This window comes from Rousettus aegyptiacus, unplaced genomic scaffold (genome assembly GCF_014176215.1).
Source record: "Rousettus aegyptiacus isolate mRouAeg1 unplaced genomic scaffold, mRouAeg1.p scaffold_m13_p_2, whole genome shotgun sequence".
NCBI classification, from domain to species: Eukaryota; Metazoa; Chordata; class Mammalia; order Chiroptera; family Pteropodidae; genus Rousettus; species Rousettus aegyptiacus.
Window position 1 is genome coordinate 107,095,659 of NW_023416295.1, and position 22,029 is coordinate 107,117,687.

The 22,029-nt window shown below is 32.7% G+C and overlaps 1 protein-coding gene across 3 annotated transcripts in view; it reads right to left on the reverse strand.

Moving 5' to 3' along the window:
* The window catches only part of TMTC2 (transmembrane O-mannosyltransferase targeting cadherins 2), a 345,050-nt gene that overhangs the window by 84,252 nt on the left and 238,769 nt on the right, over positions 1-22,029 (reverse strand). For all 3 annotated transcript variants that reach the window (XM_016143610.2, XM_016143578.2, XM_016143600.2), the window contains one exon: positions 15,249-15,370. In XM_016143610.2, coding sequence (XP_015999096.1) covers positions 15,249-15,370 — 122 coding nt within the window. The remainder of the gene's footprint in view (positions 1-15,248; positions 15,371-22,029) is intronic.

Here is a 22,029-nt window from a genome sequence, read left to right on the forward strand (position 1 = left end):
GTCAAGACAACTATCTAGTAAGTCCAAATGGTGACTAAAAGTTACCCTTACAAAATCAAAATTAAGAAAATTATTTTAAAAATCAGTCTAATGAAGAAATTTTTACCTCATTTTAACATCATTAAAGGGACCAGTAGCTTACAAAGGTTAACTTGATAGCCAATCAAATTACATCTGTTTGACAAAAATGAAGTTATTTAACAACTAAAGTTACTGAATTTCTAATTTCTGTCAAGCAATGATTCTTGCACCACCTTCTATGAATAATTTTACGTGATTTACGAAAAAGGAAAATTTATTGAAAATAGCAGTGTTTAGTAAGCAGCTAAAATCACTTTCACTTTTAGAGTGTGAAGTGACCAGAGGTAGTATATATAAAATTACAAGAACCTTTAAGTAGGTAGGAAGGGGGAAATACAAACACACACACACACACACACACACACACACACACACACACACACACACAGAGCAAATGGTCAGGGGTTGGCATATTACCAGAAGAACGAGTTTGTATGCATAAATGTGTATGACAAGCATATCGCTGCACTGGATCGTTCCCAAATCATAGCAGTACAGTGTGCTAGTTGAAGTATACACACATACGTTTTGGCACTATAACAAAAAAATAAAATTCTCTTTCTCTCTTTCTTGCAGTAAAAGAAAATGTGTAATATCACAAGAAATTGTGGACTTCTAATAGGAAAAACATGAGCAGAGAGGTGACATGAAGATGGAGAATAGAAAGTCTGCACTTGTTTGCCTTTAGACAGACAATTCAATAGTAGTTCAGCTCAGGGCTAAATTATCACTGTCAACATCTCACATCCTTTTGACCTTGGTATGAAAAATGTGCTATAAACGTGCACAGAACTCACTAAACATCACCCTCCTGAACTGTCTTCATCGTAGTCTACAGTTTAATTGACACCTGAGTTGGCAGGTTTGTCTGTGAAATCCAAGAGGGACTGAACTGACACTCCCAATCATGGAATTATTTTTACTGCAGTAATGTGGAGGTATACAAGAGGGCAGTGGAGTCAACTTGACATCATTACTTGTGCGACTGCTAAACATACAGAGCAGGCTTTAGAAGAAGCATACTGACTTATTCAACTTCTCAAAATGGAATGCACATACACTTTGGGGGTATATGGTGTCATGCCATGAAAAACATGAACATGGCGCTTTGAAGACTTGGGGGAAAATATAAGCTACTGAATTACTAAATCAGTTGAAACAGTTTTCATTTTAAAATAAGCATAGATGCATTATAAAAAGAGAAGCATTGACGTAGAGGAATGAACTCAGCCTTGGTATCAGACAGATATGAGTTTGACCATTCCCCAAGAATGACCCCTAAAATAGCTAGGCCACTTGAGCAAGTTGTTTAATGTCTCTGGAATACTTTACAGGGATAGAAAGAATACCACCTGACAAAGTTTATACACATAACGCTCTTAAGACAGTGAGTGGTATGTAGTAAGTGCTAATATGTTAGCTATTATGATGTTTGTGTAATAGGGACAAAGTAGCTACCATCCAATATCTTAATAGAATTAAATGAGGTAAAATATATTTTAAAAGCATAACACAGCAAGACATTGTGAGCACTTAAAAAAAAAAAAGTCAGTTGTCGCCTTAACTAGACATTTTAACTAAATCCATTTACCCACAGGTAAGTCATGAAAATAGATGATTACGTTTCATTTATTTAAAATGGCATTCTTATACCACACCCATATGAAGAACTCTGTGGTCCAAAAGAGCTTAGTTATCAAATAAAATGTCTCTTATTCTGGAACACCTTAGATTACTATAGGCAAAATTTGCCTTTGGGAATCAGAGAAATTGAAGAGACAGGGAGAATACCAAAACTCAAAAGGGCTCTTTTCTCTTTGAAATGCTGATAAAATTTTACAAGTCCAGGCTGAAATAGCATGGCTCATACTGCTACCAATCTCAGAGTAAGAAAGTAGGAGAATTACAGTTGACTTTCAATATTGAAATATTCAGATACTTGGTATTTCACTGAAGCAAAACTCTATTTAATCATGGTTCAAATACTCATATTTGTCAGATTCCGCAATTCTTTGTCAACAGGGCTACAGACGACCATGTTAATATTTCTTTATTTTTAAAAATATAATAATAAAATGAGAAATACTGGATAGGCGATGGAGAAAACAAAGCACAGAAAATACCCAGAGAAGACATTATTTCCAACAGATAGTTTCTGTACCGAAGGATAAAGAAGAAACAGAAGAAAAGGTAAGTTTTGGTGTTGCCAGACTAACTAGATTAATGATCAAATGAAATGAGAAAAGTGTGAGAGTAAGCTAAGTGCCTAAAACAAGAGTCACTTGAAATAAATCATATTATTTTAAGAAAGATTTTATACAGTAGAACAAATTCATTCTTTTAGGGATAGTGACTGCTTTAGATTTGGGTGGCTTACAACAATAATACTAATCAATTCATTTCAAAAATACCTGAATATCTACAATGTCATTATGAAAAAAATATTCCTCAGAATTCCAAGTAAAAATTTGCTAAATGTCTTTTAGCACAGTAGTTGTTTGTTTATAGTTGAGTAAACAATACTGTACTAATTGAAAGTTAATGCTTTCTAAGACCACAAATGACTTCTTCAAAACTATTACAAAACTGTAAAAAGAAAAGCTTGATTCTTCTATAATCCTTATCTGTGTAAATTCAACCTGATTGATTTCTATAGAAAATATTTCATATTGCTCTCCATCCCATCAAATTTATATATCAAAGTGATTTGAGTAAAAAATATAAATATTATGATAATTTCTATAAAAGATAATAGTGTTTCTGACTGCCATACATCATGCTTAATAAAATAACAGTACTGTCTGTATTCTGTTCTACTTGTCAGAACACATTTATTATCATTACTACTGCTATTCATGAAATGCTACAAATTCCCTCTGAAATGAATGATTTATATTATGTGCTTTTCTGAGATTACATGCCAAAGCTATCAGAGCAAAACAGATAGCTAGAAGATCATACCCTACTATGTCACCAAATGAGAAAAAAAAAAAGGAATATATTCAATTTTGTGTTTTTTATTTCTATCTTTCAATAATGAGCAGGATTTCTATAGTTATAGGATTACCGTATCATTTTTTTTTGAGACAAAGAAAATATTTTATATGCCAAAATGTTATTAACCAACTATCTGACCCTTTACATTCACTCTCCAATCTCTTTTTAATGCTGAGAAACTTTGACATTTTTAACCAATAGAATACAAGAAAAAATGTAAGTTCTCATGTTTTTTACTTACTTTTAAAAAAAATCCCATTTTATTACTAAAAATATACACACTCAGGGAAATTCTATATGTCAATAGTGGTTATCATTGAGAGGTAGGATTATTGGTGATATTTTAATTTCTTCTGCATTTTCCAAATTTTCTACAATGGGAATATATTACCTTTATCATTTGGAGTAACGTTAGCCCAATTCTAGTTCTAGTCAGGGAGTTGAATGATGAAAGACAGTTTAGGGTTCTATTTGTTTGTTCTTTTAATGTCAAGTCATTGTGTTATATTCTTCAACCCAAACTTATCCATTTACAAGATAAAAACTCCAAGTCTCATCTCAGTCTGCTTTCTCATCTCTATTTGAGTTTTTACTTACTTTAATCTACTTAAAAATGTCATTTTTCCCTTTCAGTCTAACTACTTATATAAACAATCATCTTTGCCATTTATCCTTTCAAACTTTTATTTTCCCTTCTCTTACCTTTTCCTTTCACCATGCAACATCAAAATAATTTATTTGTTCAACAAATAGTTATTGCTGCATAAGACCCACCCGCAGCATCTAAAATAATGAGTTAGACCAAGCTTATGTGCTAAAGTAGCTCTCAGTCTAGTTAAATCAGTGAAGAAATGTAGTGATATGTCAGTGAAATTCCTGGACAGAAAACTATTCGTGAAATGAGCCAATCTGCTTCAGAGTCATTTCACTTAAATTCGATCAATAGATATTTATTAAATAACTGTGTGCTAAGCACCAAGCTAGTAATGTAATGAAGAAACGGGGTTCCCATTCTCACTGTCTAAAGAAATAAACAATAGTAATATGAAGTATTCAGCTATCATACAGTATTCATATGCAATAAGAACCTACAAGAGAAGCACTAACACTGCCTGGAGCAATCAGTAACTATTTGATGAAAGAGACTGTTAAAGATGAGGCTGAATGGATGGGTCAGATGTTGCCAACTGGAGAGACAGGGAAAAAAATATTCCAGGCCAAAGCAGCAACATGTTTGGATATATGGGGAACAAGGTGCTGGCCTATCTAAGTTTGGAAATGACAGAATCTGTAAGACAAAGGGCGGAAGAAATTGTACATATGAACAGATCTCCAGTTGATACAGATTTTTTCCTCTAGAGGGAAGAGGTTAACGATTCTAAAACAACTTTATATGAGTACTGAAATATGAACAACTAAGAAATGTATGGTAGATGATGAAAGCTAGGTTTCTCATTGTTGGAACGGTAAGTTACAGGTGAATGAGGGGAAGAGGTTAGAGATCCTTATGGTAATGGATTAGAGTTGAAGACATCAGTATGAACTTATTTAGTTTAATATAAAATATAGTTATATATAAAATATTTATACATTATAGATATGTATATATACAGTAGTTAATATACGGACATATATCTCCTTGTTCTGTCATCTGAGAGAACCTAAAAACAACACTATAGTACCAATATGTACATCTAAAATATGTACACATGTTGGTTTCCAAACTATTTTCCAATAAAGCATCTAGGGCTCCTTAGAAATATGTTTCATTCTATGACTTAGGCAGAAATTATATAGCCTGGAGTATGTTATAGTGACAGAATTTAAGAGGACTCCTAAACACACACACACACACACACACACACACACACACACACACACACACACACTGTTGGAGGTATGACGAAGGGACATAGAAGCCCATGAAAGCATGCCCATTGGTCAAAGCTGGGCAACAAAATCAATCTGAGTGACAAAATAAATAGTAGTAATATATTATAGCCCAATGTATAAATAAATGTCTCTGAGCCCATGCTAATACACAACATTTTAAATAAATAATTAGGAAGAAAAGACAAATCTCTATGCAGAAGAATTCCAAATAATTTATATAGATACTCTGCCCTCAAGGAGAGGAAGCGTAACTCCCACTGCATAAGTGTAGATTGTACATAGTGGCTTCTTTCCAGAGTGGAAGGGAGGGGAAAAAGTGTCTTTACACTGGAGAAATGTCACAAAATATGACCTCAAGTCAGGTCCTCTGAGTTACAAAGAGTGGTAAGTCATATTGATAGTATATCATCTATATTAATGTGATGAGAATGACACTATCTCTATGATCTTCCTCCTCAAAACCCAAAACCTCAGTCTAATCTGACTAACCATCAACACCAACTGAAGAATATTCTACAAAACACATGACCAATACTCCTCAAAAACTGTTAAGGTCATCGAAAATAAGAAAAGCCTGAGAAACTGTCATAGTCAAACGGAGCCTAAAGTGACAAGACAACTAAATGACACGTGGTATCCAGATGGGATCCTGGAGTGACAAAAGGACAGCAGGGAAAAACTGAAGATACTCGAATAAAATACAAACTTGATTTAATAATAATATATTGATATTGGCTCTTCAATTGTGATAAATGTACCACACTAATGTATAATGTTAATAATAGAGGAAACTAGGTGTAGAGCATACTGAAGCTGTCAGTACTAACTTTGCAACAATTCTGTAATCAAAAACTTTTCTAAAATAGTTTATTAAAAAAATAATTTATTAAAAAATCTAATGTAAATGCCACAAAATTTTCACCTTTGTTACGTGTGAATTAAAAATGCATGGGTATCCATTGCAGCATTCTTTTTCCAAATGCATGAAATAATTTGTAAGAGTAGCAAATTCATAAGATAAAAACTTTTTAAAATATCTATTCTGGCTCAAACTGCTAAATGGGAAGGTAAGATATTCCAGCAAAGACTCCCATCTTCCACATAAGTGGAAATGGAGTGGGTAAGATAATTACCGCATGCAGAGAACATGCGCCTTAGGTGAAAAAGATGAAAATAGACCACCTTAGGAAACCATCTTAAGCCAAAGCAATGAATTTCCGCTTAATCTTGTACCTCTGCTGAGGTAATAATCTCTTTTAGGTATGCAAATATAAGACCAGAGGCTCCTGATCAGTAATTTACTGCTTAAAATGAGTTAATTTCTGATTCAAGCAGATATATATTGTTTTTCTTCTAGCTATTGCTATTTCATTCCAAGAAATAAGCAAACTATTTGAGAGTTAAGTCTTCACGCTCCATTTCTCAGGGAAAAAAATTTCCCAGAGTGACCATCACATCTAACTACGCTACCTGTTTCTCCATTATATAACATTATAATGCTTGGCTTTCTACAAGATTGATGCCCCTCTTAAACCTACTGCCACATACTAATGTCAAACCAGCCAAAGGGTCCTATTTATGTGTGAATCCTCGCGTTGCTGTCGTCCACCCATTGTAATTACAGTGTACACTGAATTACAGTGTAGGCTGCTCAAAAATGCACCTCATCCTGTCACTTTTGACAAAGAACCTCAATTACACATCAGAAATGAGCCTCAATTATACCTGCAATTTTAAGCCCTTTAAAAGAATTATGCTTTCCATCGTGAGAAAATATAAATTTCTGGGCAGGTAAGTGCTCAAGTGCTCTGGCTCCAACTCAACATTCTATCAGTTAAGTGTTTACCAGGTAAAGGTCAGTGGTCGCTTCAGGCCTCCAACCCTGAACTCCCTTTCAATCTAGAAAGCCGTATTTCCTTCAAAACTAAAATATGAGAGAAACTATATACCATATATGGTATACTACATATGGCATGTTTAAATGAAAAATTGAACCTTACACTTCACTATTACTATTCCCTTGTTACTGCCGATATGTAGATACCTAAATACTTTATACAACTACCTATGAATTTAACGATACATGCAGAATTACCTTTTTACTTCAGAACTGCATTAAAAGAAAATCTAAAAACTGAATGAAGATTGTTTTAAAAATAAATCTGTATACATTTTGAAGTTAGGCATTTATGTATACGAGGCATAGTATATGCATGTTCTGTCACAATAAATAAAAGGCTAAAGAACAACTTAAATAATATAGCTTTCAGAAAAACAGAGGAGTAGTAGAGGCTTTTGACAAAGATCTAGATTTGATCTCTTTTAAGCTCTGCTTTCTCATCTATACAGTGGATATCTAGATCATGGAATTATATGAAGAGGTCTTGGTATAGTATATATAAAATGCCTTGTTCATTGCATGATAAAGAACTTGAGCTAATTTATGGGGTACTGTGATTGGTATGACCACCAAAGGGGTCATACCAATGAGTAAGGGATACCCTATGTGTAATATTATTTAAGTCTTCGGTAGGAAAGCAACAGGTGTATTTTAAGGGAGATAGGAAATTAATTAGAAGTTCACATGGTAATAGAAGTTCAGGAGTTGGTGAAAAACAAAGTTGAATTAACTGTTGTTTGGAAGCAACATAATTTTAATATAAAACTAACAATATAATCTACAGTTCTGCAGGCTTCATGCTTCAGCTTGCTGAGGCTCACAGGCCTCACATATAATGTGCATAAATATAAGAAGAAATGACAAAAACCTTATAGATTTGTGAACATGTTGATAGCTGGGCTAGTTTTGAACTTATTTATGAGACTGCAAAAGTGAATACTTTCACATCTTAAAACAGATGTGGCTTCCTTTATGTAATGTGTGCGTGTGTGTGTATGTATGAATATATACATATATATCCATCTCCAGATGCTACAGGGGAAAAAGAGGCAACCTCCTTTTGTAAAAGCTAAATATATTTGCTTTTGAATATGTATGTTGTCTATGCTACCTTTTCTAAAAGTAAACATACTTAGACCAGCATGTTGTTTTAACAAAGAAAGATACTCAAATTTTCTCCTTTCAGGAAAAAAAAAAAAAAAAAAAAAAAAAAAAAAAAAAAAAAAAAAAAAAAAAAGATCAAGCTAGGAAAGTATAAAACAAATTAAAAGTAGAGTTTAATTTAACTTACGTTAAAATATTGTCATGCTTTATTACATGGCAGGAGAGTCAACATGATGTGGTAGAAAGGACATCAAGCTGGAAATCGTGAACTTAAGTCCTACAGTAAAATGCGTCGATGGGGCTTATAACAAATTAAAGCACTGTGAAGTAAGGGAAAAATGCCTACCAGTTGGTATGAGATCCTATATCTATAATAAAAAGGAAAAAGTAAGGAAATAAAATATGGTACTTACATAACTGTCATTTCTGAAACAGAAGCCATTTCCTCCAGTCACAAAACATGGCAGCCCACAACTAAAGCAAACTATCAACGGTTCTTGGTATGAATTTCTCCTAAATAGAATGTGCTGAGGCCTTCTTGAGGCCAAGGAAATACCTTGCTGGTCTTTATAGCACCACTGTTTATTACAGAGCATGAGGTAAAATTCAGACTCAGCAAATGTGTATCAAATACGGGTTTTCACAGAGAACTGTTTTTTTTAGTCCTGCAAGAAAGCCAAACTGTATTTAAATTCTTCTTTTCTATCTAAATCCGTCTAGTAACATAGGGTATCAAAGTACTGGGGAATTACGAGGGACTGAGCCTGCTGGGCTATTTAAATTGTATTAAATGATAACGATAGATCAAATACAGAAACCAAACACTTAAAATAACAACGATGAACTGCAAGTTAGTTTAAAAGCAATATAATCCTATTTACCCCTCAATAAAAGTTAATATTTCTTTTCAAACACAGCTGCATTTGTATGTAGGTATAAAGCAACTAGAATTATTTCAAGTAAGTTTTAATGCCTGAGAATTTGAGTATTTTACTTTTTATTATTCGTGAGAATCTCTGGCCAAAGGAACTAACTCTAACAATGATTTCTACTAACAGACATAGAAAAATAAGAATAAAAGCCTAGGATATTTTGGAGATATTTGGATCCTGTGTTATTTGGTGGCAACAAGTACAGTAATTATAAGATTGATTCTAGATAACAAAATCTGTATCTTGGAATGGGGGGCTGGTTTCTAAAAAAATTAACAATCAGATCCATTATGCTTCAGAGTATAGATAATACAACGATAACTATGTTGCCTCGAGAATGCTATATCATAGTTTAGATGAAGCAACTTCATAAAAAATGCTTAGCTGAATACAGTATTGAATTAAACTTTCTCTTACATTTCATCCAATATTTCAGTAACATAATAAATGTGACATTATTCCCCTTTTCACAGAATAAATTTTACAACTTGAATTGGACATATCCATAATAATCATGCAGTAAGAGTCACAGGAAAAATTTTTTGTTTTCTTCCCCCTCTAATCTAAACATTGCTGTGCAGTGACTGCAATGAAACAACCTGATAGTCAACATGCAAAGAATTCTGCTCTAAAGGGAACCAAGATGAAAAAATAATATCAGCTTTGAATAGTAATAATCACTACAAAAGACCCAAGGAAACAAACAGCACACCACTCCAGATAGACTGCACAGACACCATTCTAGCCTGGGGTATGGAACTTTTCTAATAAACTTCAAGTACTTTGACAACTGGAATTTTGTGTAGCCCAATTAACTTTGACTAGACACAGAAATCTGGCTTAGTGTATCCCTACAATAGCCAAAATAAAGGTTTTCTATATCAAAAATTACTTCCAGAGTCTCCCATATCCCTCCTTCTCTCTTACTAAACTAACTCTGGTAGTAAAATAAGCTGACAGCCAAGTAACTTCTACTACAATTTTAGTGAATATTAATTTTACTGGCTCACAAAATCTGTAGAATACATGGTTTAAATAAACTGAACAAGATGAAAAGAAAGGAAGACCAAAAAAAAAAAGTCAAAGTAAGGATGCACAAGTAATTATAAAACATGCACAGCTTTAGGAAAAAATTATAAAATCATCTGAAATACCATTATAAATGAAATGTGATTCTTTCCTTTCTCTCCTAATGCATGCCCAATTTTAAATTAATGTCACTAGCCCTAGGTAACAAAGTTCAAAAAGAAATAAATCACAATTTTAAAGAGTGCTTCTGTGTGGCATTTTTACTGGACATGACATTGGTGTGAAAGTTCAGTATATTTTAAAGAGATGTCACCCAGGTGCGATGATATTTAAACAGGGAAGCTACTAGTGACCCTAATGAAGAACTATCCCATAGAATACCCTGGGAAATTTGTATTCTTGTTAGAATGTAGGACCTAAAAGTGCCTAAGAAATTCTAAGTTCATTACCTATGATGCTGAATAATAAAAATGTGTTTAAGCACTCAAACTAAACTAGTTTTAGAGGTAACATCTAAAATTAATTTGTAAAAAGGGGGAAGGGTGAAAGTACTGGCTTACTTTTAGAATTTCCTATTTACTTTTAGAATCTCCTATTATGTATAACAAAAGAAAAAAAAAACTTCACACCTAAGATTATTTAAAATAGAAGAAAATTAATGATGTTCAATTCAGAAAACCTGGACATTGCATTCAATTCTACTATTTAGCAGCTAGATTATTTTGGGGTTGTGTGCCTTAAATCTTTGAAGCTTAGTTTCTTCATTTTATAAAAAGAAGATAAGACTCATTGTAAATATTCATGAAATAACAAACGTCAAGCGCAAACATTCTAGAGATGAACACCCCTCTTGTGCCCACCTTCCCTTTTAGGGTCTTAGAAGATTACCTTGTGTCCACCTCACAAACATGCCACTCATTCATTTATTCAGTACAAATCATTGAGAATTAGAACATTTCCTATCATAGAATAGTAAGTCTCAATACATGCATTGACCAAATAAAGGTAATAATGAGGAACTGAGAATCAAGCTAAGGAAACAAAAATATTAAAATGCCATGTACCCAGCCCATAAATAACTTAAAAACAGAAATGCACAAGGAGGGCATAGGGATAGTTACCAAGAGAGTGAAATGCCATATCCTGAAGAGATAAAAAGATAAGACTTAATTCCTGTCCCATATCTAGGGTTGAAAAGAAGACATAGATTTATTTTTGCCATTAGATGTGGGAAGCACTATTACAGAGATACTGAGACCGTGCTATGAAAGTACCTAGAAAGGAAAAAAAATAACTGCTTGAAAGACTCGGGCAAGATTTCACAGAGGAAATAAAATTTGAGAGGACAGAAAGAGAAAAAGGACATTTTTGGTAGAGAAATAAAAAGATTTGATCTATGAAATTTTCAAAGCATTCTGAGAAACAAAACATTTTGAACTTTTTAAAATACTGTAAATACTACAAAAATTATTTTAAAAAATTTGTACAAAAAATATACTGAGTGAGTCATTCTACTGGCTGTAGTACAAGCACCCATAATTTGGTCTTTTTCTTATTTGTCTTATAAAAATATCATTTTTACATGAAATCTTACTCTATGGTCTAGGTCCAACATAGTTGAATGTCATTTTTACATATTTGCCTTTGGTCAGTTTAGACAAAACAATAAAAACACCACTCCATTTCTATACCTCTTCTCATGGGACTAATAGCCAATTCCATTTTATAATATCTTATATTTAAAGCATTCAGAAGTCCAAATGTGTGGCATTTTTCACTTTGCCAATTCCATGTTAAGTCTATGGGATGCAAGCAGGCCAAGAAATCCAAAATTAGATAAAAGCTACCTATTGGTATCAGAAATTTGCCAATATCATAATTCAAAAAGAAACTGTTAATGATGGCTGTGAGGATTTTGGCACTGTGAGTTTAAGCCAGTCCATGAATGGGTTTGTATTTCATCTAATCAGCAAATCGGAAACTATAAAAGTTTTGTTGGTGTGGGGGAATTAAAATTTGGATTGTAATACACAAGTCTTTCCTTTCCTTCCATATGTTTCAGTGAATTACAACTCCTAAATCTTTTTTTTTTTTTTAAGCAGCCTGTAAAATCATATTTTTGGTGTAGGAAATTTAAAATAGTCAGGCTTGAAAAAAAGGACAAGAAAAAGAACATACAGTTTTTATGTCCAAAGTAGTGTTCTGCTCTAGGTATATTCAGAATTAAGTACATTTAAGCTTTCAATGTTTTTCTTTTCTAAGTGGACTTTTCCTTTAAAAAAAAAAAAAAACAGGCAACTGAACCTTTTATAGAAAGTTTTTGAAGAAGGTCATTTATCAACCTAATTCAAAATGTTTCCATTTGAAATTTTTAACATCTCAAAGACAGCAGTTGGGGCAAGAGGTGTATGTGAATCTATTCTTGCGTGGAGCTACGTGAATTATCATACTATCAGAATGAGATTGGAAATGGCTTTCATAAGGTAAAATAATTTTTTCCAATGGATTAAATTTGACATGCTAATCTTGTAAATGGCAGAAATAGCAACTCGTCTCCTTCAACTCTGAGTAATGTTCTTTCCCTTTCTCTATTCTTTGTCTGTTGGGCCCATATTTATTTCATAATTTCTTATTTCTTTTTATTTTCTCATGTTTTTGCTTTTATATGGAAACATTTCCTCACTGCTATTCTCCTATCCTTCTAATGAATATTGTTTGCCATCATATTTTTAATTTCTAAAAGCTCTTTCTCATTTTTCATTACTTATGTTTTAATGACAACCTGCTTCATGAAATGTTACCATCTCTTTCTAAGGATTTAAAAAAAAATTTTTTTCCTCTCTTTCCTCCAGTGTCCTACATCTAATAATTTGATTCAGTTCCAATCTTTTACATGTGAATCTTTCCTAATGCAATTGACGATCCTTGGTTGCCCATTGATATTTAAGAGGAAGTTAATAAAAACTGAATGATGTTCCTTAGGCACAGGTGTGCTTTCTAACAACTGGACAATTGACTTTTATGTGTCTGGTTCTGGAGCCAGTCATTTATAGGGTCATCTCCAAATGTAGGTATATGGAAATCTTTTTCTTACAATGATCAGTTTCCCTAAGGAAAAAAATTTTAAATTTCTTGGGAGATGGGTGTGGGGTGGAGTTGCTGGGGGAGTATAAACTTTGTGCTGCTGGTGGTCTGCATGCGGTAGGAGGGTAGTTAGAATCTGACATTCACTCAATCCTCTTTTCAGTCCCTTTGCAGGCCACCTTCAATTGTGCAAGCTGTTCCTGAGTCCTGGACCTCTCTTACTCAACCGCTCCACCACAATGAGGTTCCTTCCCCCCGACTCAGAGGTGAGTGAGTACCTGATTGTGTACATGGAAAAGAGACCTGACTGTTCCCTGCATACATCATAACTATGCTCCATAAACTCACTCTTGTCTCTGCCAGCTGCCTCCAAGTGTTGAGTCTCTCTCTCTAGCTTTCTTTTTGAGTACCTCACATTTCTTTTCATTGTTATCCCATCCCAAAGCCAGCTCTGAAAAATCAGTTATAATATGTCCTTACACTTTTTGACTTCCAAAAATCAGGTTAAAAATCATCACTTCTCCTATTTTGATTGTTCCTCTGATGTTACTTGTCAATATTTTATTTGTTAACTCTGATTTACCCACATAATCACCATTTACTTGTTCACCCTTCTTTCTGTACCTCACTCAGTTATTCTTTCTAAATGTAATTGTTTTTTTTTTTTTGGTTGTTTTGGGTTTTTTTTGAAGGACATATACTGTAATTTCTTCAGTAAAATCTCTTAGTGGACTGATTTCTATTGAAATTCTCAGCTTAGGAATTCTCTGGTCATGAAAACAAAGTAAATTCAAAACCCAAAGCCTGGTGGGGGAAGGAAGGTGGTGACAAATCCCCAGCAGGGACTTCATTCATTCTCCATTCAGGTCCCATGTTGAGACAGGCAATCCTTCAAGCTGCTTGTTTGTACCAGTGCAAACTTAGTGTATATTATCCTTTCACTAAGGGTATGAATTTCTCTGCTTTATTTGGAATCTAATTCCTTGTCTTCCGCTGATACAAAGGCTTTGTCTCTTATTCCCACAAGAACAAAAACAAACGAGAAAAACCCCTTCCCATTGTTTGTCACAACTGATAAACTATCCCAAATCAGCTATAGGTTTGGCCTACTGTTTACTGTTCTGCTGTTTATTTACTGCTTCATTTCTAGCTTCTGGGAAATTCTCTTACCACTTTTTGAGCTCAGCTATGCATTAAGAACATATGTGTTATATTTTAGTAAGCATATCTAGATATTTTTTCATGATACATTTTCTGATTACCTAATCAGAATTTCTTTAATGGTATTTTACCTAATCAGAATTTCTTTAATGGTATTTTAGTGGTAACTTAGCATGGATACATAGTAACTTTAAGTATTTAATCTGCCATCTTCTGTGAGATATGAAATGTTATCACTTTTAAATAATTACAAAATACCTTTCTATGAATTCAATAAAAAATCACCTCCCTGACCATTTTCTCTGTTTTTCTAGTATTGTTTTTATTAATATCAGAGAGAGATATCAGGTAGTATAACTGATATAATGTAGGTAATAGACTCAGATTAGGATCGAAGGTTAGTCTACTACTGATTACTGACTGAACCCTGAAAATTTACATATTTGGGACGATATTCTATTGCATAAAATAAAAACATTAATAATACTTTGAAACACAGGGAATTACAATTTTGAAAGTCATAATGGTACAATAACAGCAATTTCTAATGCTTCATAAGAACTACCTTCATGGAACTGTGGCCTCCAAGAGTGCTTGTCACATGAGTGGCCAAATGATGGCTCCACTTTTCTGTGTGATAATTTCAATTAAAAGGAATTACAGGTGACACTGATCAACACACATGTAAAGTTTGGCTCTTTGGAAAAAAATCAGACTTAGTTCTATATTATAGCCAATTCGGAGTTAACATTGGCTTATAGAATATAATTATTATACAGATATTGTTATTATAACAAATTCATTATGTAATCATATTAAGGTTCACCATTGATATGTTTTCATCAAGTTATAAGGAGCACGACATAGCACATTTTATCTAAGACAAACCACATAGCCAAAGGAATATATTTTTCCATATTTTCTATACAGGGCTCTAACTTAGTATTGTCACCAATACATCCTAACAGCCTGAGTTAACTGGCTTCAAATCAGTACCTCAAACCACATCTACCTCAGTCTGCGTGAACAAAAACAATTTCTAAAGGGTGAGGCAGGTAGTTACTCACTGTTAGAGCCAGTAGTTTCCCATAGGTGAGATGAGCAGGAATGTGGTCTGTCTTGGATTTCAATGATTCCATATACCAATGTTCTGCTTCAGGGAGTTTGCTTAATCGCATGTACGCTTCACCTGAAAAATGAATCGTGAAAATCAATCGTGAAAATACAGCTTTTCAACAGCCTTTGCATCAGCATCACATTGTCATGCTTATATTCCATGAAATTTCAGATGCTTTGGCAAGTACTTTCATCCATTATCTCATCTGATTTCTCAAAAGTCATCATAATTTCATTTTGTAGATGAGAAATCTTGTGTTTGGAGATATTTAGTGAAATGGCTAAAATAAAAAAAATAGTAAGTGGTAAAGCTTTAATTTTTAACCTAAGAACATCTGACTCTCAAGTGTATGTCCTCAGTCACTATTTCTTTTTCTTTTTTTCTAAGTTCATTCTTTCTTATTTACAATCACTTATTCTTTTTTTATTTCCATGAATTCATTCCTTTAGAAATTCAAATATTTAGAAAATACCTACTAAGTAAAGAGCATTATACAGGACCAAGACGAGAGAAGTTTAAGATCCTACCCTCTGAGGTTTACAATTGTATTATGAAACTAAGTTTAAATGAAGGAGTTAAAAATATTGTGGATTAAGCATTGGTGCTAGATTTTAAGTTTCTTCAGAATTATTTGCATTTTATATACTAACAAGTAAATAAATTTACCAGTTTCATTTAAAAAATCTAATGAACATATAACAATTATTTAGCATGCTTAGCACCATGTACGAAGGTTGTCTGAGCCCTTTCGGTCATCAGTTCTTACTTTCAATTTATAAAAATTTAACACATGAAATAGCATTTTACTCATAGCCAAGCAAGAGGAAAAAAACAGAAATAAATCCAAAAGTATATTGGTTGCCCAATTACTATAATGTCCCTCACCCTTATATGATTATAGTATGACAGAATCTTCACCCAATGAGAAAATTATATTTTAAGATAATTTGTGTATTTGTTTTAAATATTGTAGTTTTAATAAGTATTACAAATGTAGAAGCTACTCACTTTCTGAGATCAATCAACAGACTGGTAACCTGCATTATTTTTCAAGTGGACTTTTATGGCTTAACTAATCATAATTACGATAGCTTTTTCCATTTAGAGGCATAATCAAAGGCTTTTTTCTAAATGCATTACCCACACTGGTTATACACCCTTGTTTCAAAAGAAGAGCTAGTTTTCTTTTATTTTAATCATATTCTCCTTGTATTAGCACAGCATTGTCAATATAAATATGTTTGATAAATTGAATTAATTTGAGTCTCTCAACCTGTTGAGTGCCCTCAGCTCAGCTAATTAGAAAAAAATACTGGTGACAAATAATAAGTAATATGCACAAAAATGTATATATATCCATTCACAGACATCTATGTGTTTCTAGTTTTGAGAACTGTCCTTAAACTATACTATTATAAAAAATGATAGCTAGAAAATGTTTTGTTTTACTAAAGCTTAAAGTGTGATTGCATTTAAAAATAATTTGAGTTAGATTAAATCACATGTCCATGGTGAGATGCAAGAAATACTGAAGCAAACACCAAAGGCTGAAATGAAATACACAAAATGCTCATAGTTGTTAGAATGGTAGGATTAAAAAATGAATCTTTATAAAATTTTCATGTTTCTGTAATAACTGAATTGTTTTTATTATAATATCTCTATAAAAACTGAAACACTCAGAACTTTTTGGGGGAGGGGTGGGGGCACATTGAACTAATTAATACACATTCCCAAATCAAGCAAATACTAATTTTTCTTAGGAAAAGTAAACCATTCTTCATACTGGAACAATACTAGATATAACTTATATAACAGAAAGGATGAATAATCCCTAGCATATTAATAATGTTAAAGCAACTAATGATAAATTGTATCCAAATATTTATCTCTAAATAATGTAGAAAGCACATATTAACCCCAGTTACAGCTGAAGATGGGCCTTCACCACAGGTTGTTTGAAATAACCTGAAATCCTACTTTGGGTTTTTAAGTGCTCATAGGTCACTTTTTAGAAGTTGTACAAACATTGCATTTTATATATCTTCTACTTCTTATTTACAAAAAAAATAATTAATTTGTTGATAACAGTAGGTTGCATAGAAAGAGTGCAAGAGAGCCCCAATTCCAGATTCAAATCTTTATTATATTTAAGTTGTTGATACCTGCCTGAAAATCACTTCAGAGAGTGTATTTTTTTCTAAGTCAGAAATCCATTATTAAAACCTGTTTTGAAATGAAGTATTATTAATTAACTAAATAATCTGTGGCTGAACCATTGTCTTCGGTAAGAACTCGTAAGCAACTATATTTGTAAAGCTTGTGAGATGGAGAGATATCAAAGGACTATAAATAAGAAATATAATATAATGATGCATCCTGGCAAGTCCTGTGAAAAATGTAAATAACCAGCCTACTTAGGTACTATCCATTACAACTTAGAAAAACTTCATGTAACCATTCACTGTATTTTAGTAAGAACAATGGTTACAATGACAATCATTCATTAAACGCTTATTAATGAATCAAAGTAGCAAGCTATAGGGTGGGGGACGTTTCTGATTTATGTGCATCGTTCCTCACATTCTAAATATCTTTGGGCATGTAGAATGTTTTCTCATTTCCCACAGGAGCCTTAACAAATTACCCCATTCAATCATTACCAACTAACTTCAGAGTGGGTCTGCAAGATGAAATGTATTTTCAATCTCTATATAGGTGCCTTATACTTGTATCTCATTTTTTATTAAAAATGTCGCCTAGATTTTACAATGAGGAAATTGAGAAGTAAGTGGCCAGATAAAACACAAATTATCATAAATGTGGAAAATGGTAAGCTGCAATTCAACCCAGATGACCTGACCTAAAAGCACATTGCTTTTACCATTTGGTACAGAATAATCACAAATTTTCTGGCAATCCAACTTAGGTGAAAATTCTACTCTTTTTTGTTCCTAGAAAATTGTTTTCTAGTTTGTGATACATTGGCCATCGAGTTCATTTCACTTTGCCTGGGGCTTATCTGTTGAATTAAAGAAATAAGGAAGAGCAATAATCATCCATGGCTGACCTTTAGAAATGCTTCTGCTGGACATGCTATTCAATTCTTGAAGGGGTGATGGTGGGTGGGGAGGAATATGTAGCATATAAAATGCACATTAGTTCTAAGGTTAACCTTAACATAAAAACAGTATATAAAAGTGGTAATAATATCAAGATGCAAAACTTAAAATGCAAGAAAATTATCATAAATAATTTTAAATGTGCTTAAAAGTAACAATAGAGATTTAGGCAACAGACAAGCACTTGCTATATCCCTGGCCCTGACAAGGTAGAAGCTTCATATTTCTCATTTCTAATTCATAGTACGGGTTAGAATACTCGTTTTACGCATGAGGAGGCAGGCTTAGGAATGATAACATGACTTACACAACAACAGTTAATAATCATATCCTAAAAGATCTGAATGGCTCTAAAGCCCATACTTTTTCCATTGTACCAAGTTGTCTACCAAATACAGTTATTAGTTATTGAAAACCCACTAAATTCTTTAATAAATTATCTTACATGTTTACATTATCCTTACACTGTAATTAATATCACTCTCATTTTACAAATGAAGTGACTGTGGCTCCCTGGGCTTAACCAACTTGCTCACTCAATGTTAAAAAACAAGCAAATGCCAGACTCAGGATTCAGATTAGAGTTCTCTGACTCTTTCTACTACACCATTCTGTCTAAATACTATAAAAAAAATAATTACAGATGGGATATAACTGCAAAAACTACCATCAATGGATTCAGTTTTAGGAGAGAAATATAAAATATAGCTATAGCTATAGATAATATAGATATAAAGATACCTTGCACTTGATTAAAATATTTAAATCACTAAAATTCCACAAAAGAATTGGCCACACACAAAAAAAGTTCAGTAAATTCAATAAATAAGGAAATTAAGATACTCTGTTAGGAATGGGTAGAGGGAAGAGGTTAAGCCATCTTCTCTGGTACTATAATTCTTCTTAACTTACAATAATAAAAAAAGAAAATTTATAGTACCCAGGAGGAAAGAAGCAATAATGACTATTTTTCCTTCTATCCTGAAAAAAAAAAAATGACATAATAGAGGCACTTTGGTAAGAATGAGAAGGTTTGCTGTGCGATGATATAGTGATCAAGTTTATCACCCAGATTTATTTCCGATTCACTCACAGACAAAGGGGATTTGGATGTCTCCAGGCTGGCTTCAGGCAGATATAAACCAGTTTCAGATGTAGAACAAACAATGTCACTCTCCCTCCCTAAAAAGCCCAGGTCTAAATAACCCAGGCAAAAGCTAACTCCTTAAAGGAAAAAATGCTGTATTATTGATGATGTAATAGTCCAATTCTCACTGATTCTCGTATTTCAAGTTACTGGACAGCTCAGACTTGCAGATAAAGAATAGAGTATGTAGTGGGACATAGTACCCATATTTGCCAGTGTTACCTTTTGTTTCTCCTGCCCTTCTCAAAACAGTATATTTCTATGTTGAGATTCAGTTTAGATTCCTTATTTTTTCTTTCAGTTTTATTGATATAATTGACATACAGTAAAGTATAAGTTTAAGGTATACTGCGTAATGACTTGACATATATATTGTAAATGATTATCACAATAAATTGAGTTAATATCCATCTTCTCATACAGATTTAAAAAAAAAAGAAAAAATTCTTTTTTTTAAATCATGATGAGAGCTTTTAGGATCTACTCTCTTAGCAACTTTCAAATATGTCATATAGCATTGTTATTAGTCATTATGCTGTTTATTACATCCCCAGCACTTACTTATAACTGGAAGTTTGTACCTTTTGACCACCTTCATCCAATTCCCCCATGCCCCAGATTCCCTGTTTAAAAAAAAAAAAACAACTTTTGTGACCACCCTTACCAAAAGTGATCACCCCTTACTCAGCTCTCAACAATTATAGTAATTGTTAACTGTCCTTGAAAAATATCATTGAATACATATCTTACACATCAGTTTAGGTTAACCAACATGGATAATGAACATGATGGTAACAGTAAAGGTTAATGAGATATCACTTATTCCTGCCTTCATGGTACTTACGATTTAGTAGCAAATAAATATATTTACTAGTATTTTCCAAGTTTGATTTTGGGTACACATGAAACAAACTACACAATCTCTTTTTTAAAATTTAGTACAAAAAAAATCATTTAATCTATGTTTTAAAATATGATTTCATAGATATCATGGCTTAGAATTTAAAAAAAATGACAAGTAAATAATAATAAAGATGGTAAGTGGGCATGAGCAAATTGCGACAATGGAACAGGAGTGAATGAGGTGTGGACAATGCCAAACTGCATATACCTAGCTATAATTCAAGAAATCATAAAAGTTTCAGAAGTATGTTTGTTAAAAGTTGCTACACTAGCACTCTGCAGAGAAAATCTATTTCTGTAAAAGTCCTCACAAAGTTATAGCGTTTTTCTGGACTTGAAAGAACAGTGGGAACACTCATAAAGCAGCCCCAAATAATTTCTAGAAGGCTTCCTGTTGCCAAATAACAGTGAAAGTGTCTCATTGCCGATATTCCAAATTTTTGGATAAGTTGATTAAAGGGCAGGCGTTCCACCATCATCTAACTAATTTCTAAGTTTCTCAGTTTGAAGAGCTCGCTGGTCACTAAGGTAATTATCCATTTTTTCAGAAATGCTTATTTTCCAATGAAGATATCAGGTTTATGTTGGTGGTTTGTATACTTAGTGTTTTACTATACTGGTCATTTTCTTTTAATGAGAACTTTACCGATCTTCAAGTCTGTTATGATCATTTCTTTTTACATGTTGCTTTTTATTCTTTTTTTAGAAATTAATTTTGCCACATAATATACATTTCAATTAATTAATTAAATTTGTTTCATCTACATGTTGAAATTATTTACAATTATGATGCAGCATCGAATTATGACATAACAAAATAGTAGCTAGATGACTGGGTTTCAAATTCTTACTTTCCCATTAAGTAGAACACATAAGCTATTTACAGGGCCTTAGTTTTATCATCTATAAAATGAAGGCCTAAGAACAAATAACTCCTCAAAATGACAATCATTTGCAGATTCACCACTGTCCAGTAATTTATATACAGTCATTTCATAAATCAGTGACAATATCCTAGTCAGTTTGAAAAGGAACTGCCCTATTCATGGATTTTCTAGATGATCTATTCAAGGCAGACTATATCTAGGTCAAGTCATGATTGCTCTATTTTTGAATTTTTAAACATTTATATTTTTGTCTAATTATAAATATATCTGCTCAATACAGAAAGTATGAAAGATAATAAGTTTATTAAATTGAATGAATTTTATCACTCATGGATACCGACTGGTAAAATATTGGTATTTTTCCAGAATTTATTTCACATATCAAAAAAAAAAAAAAATCAATTACATAATATGTCAAGTATTTTGGTAGTTTTAAGTATTTTGGTTCCTTCAAGTGTTTTATTATATTAAATAAAAATATGATAATTTTTCCAAAATTCAGTTTCTCATTCAAGATCAATATTAAATTTTGTCTTTATTCAAATTCTTCTCCCAACTCTTTATGCAGGTACTGTACCTCCTTCAGCAACTATTATCTTGTTTTGTAATTATCTTCTTTTTTTACATATCTGTTATTATTACCTGGGGATATATATGTAGCAGTGGAATTCT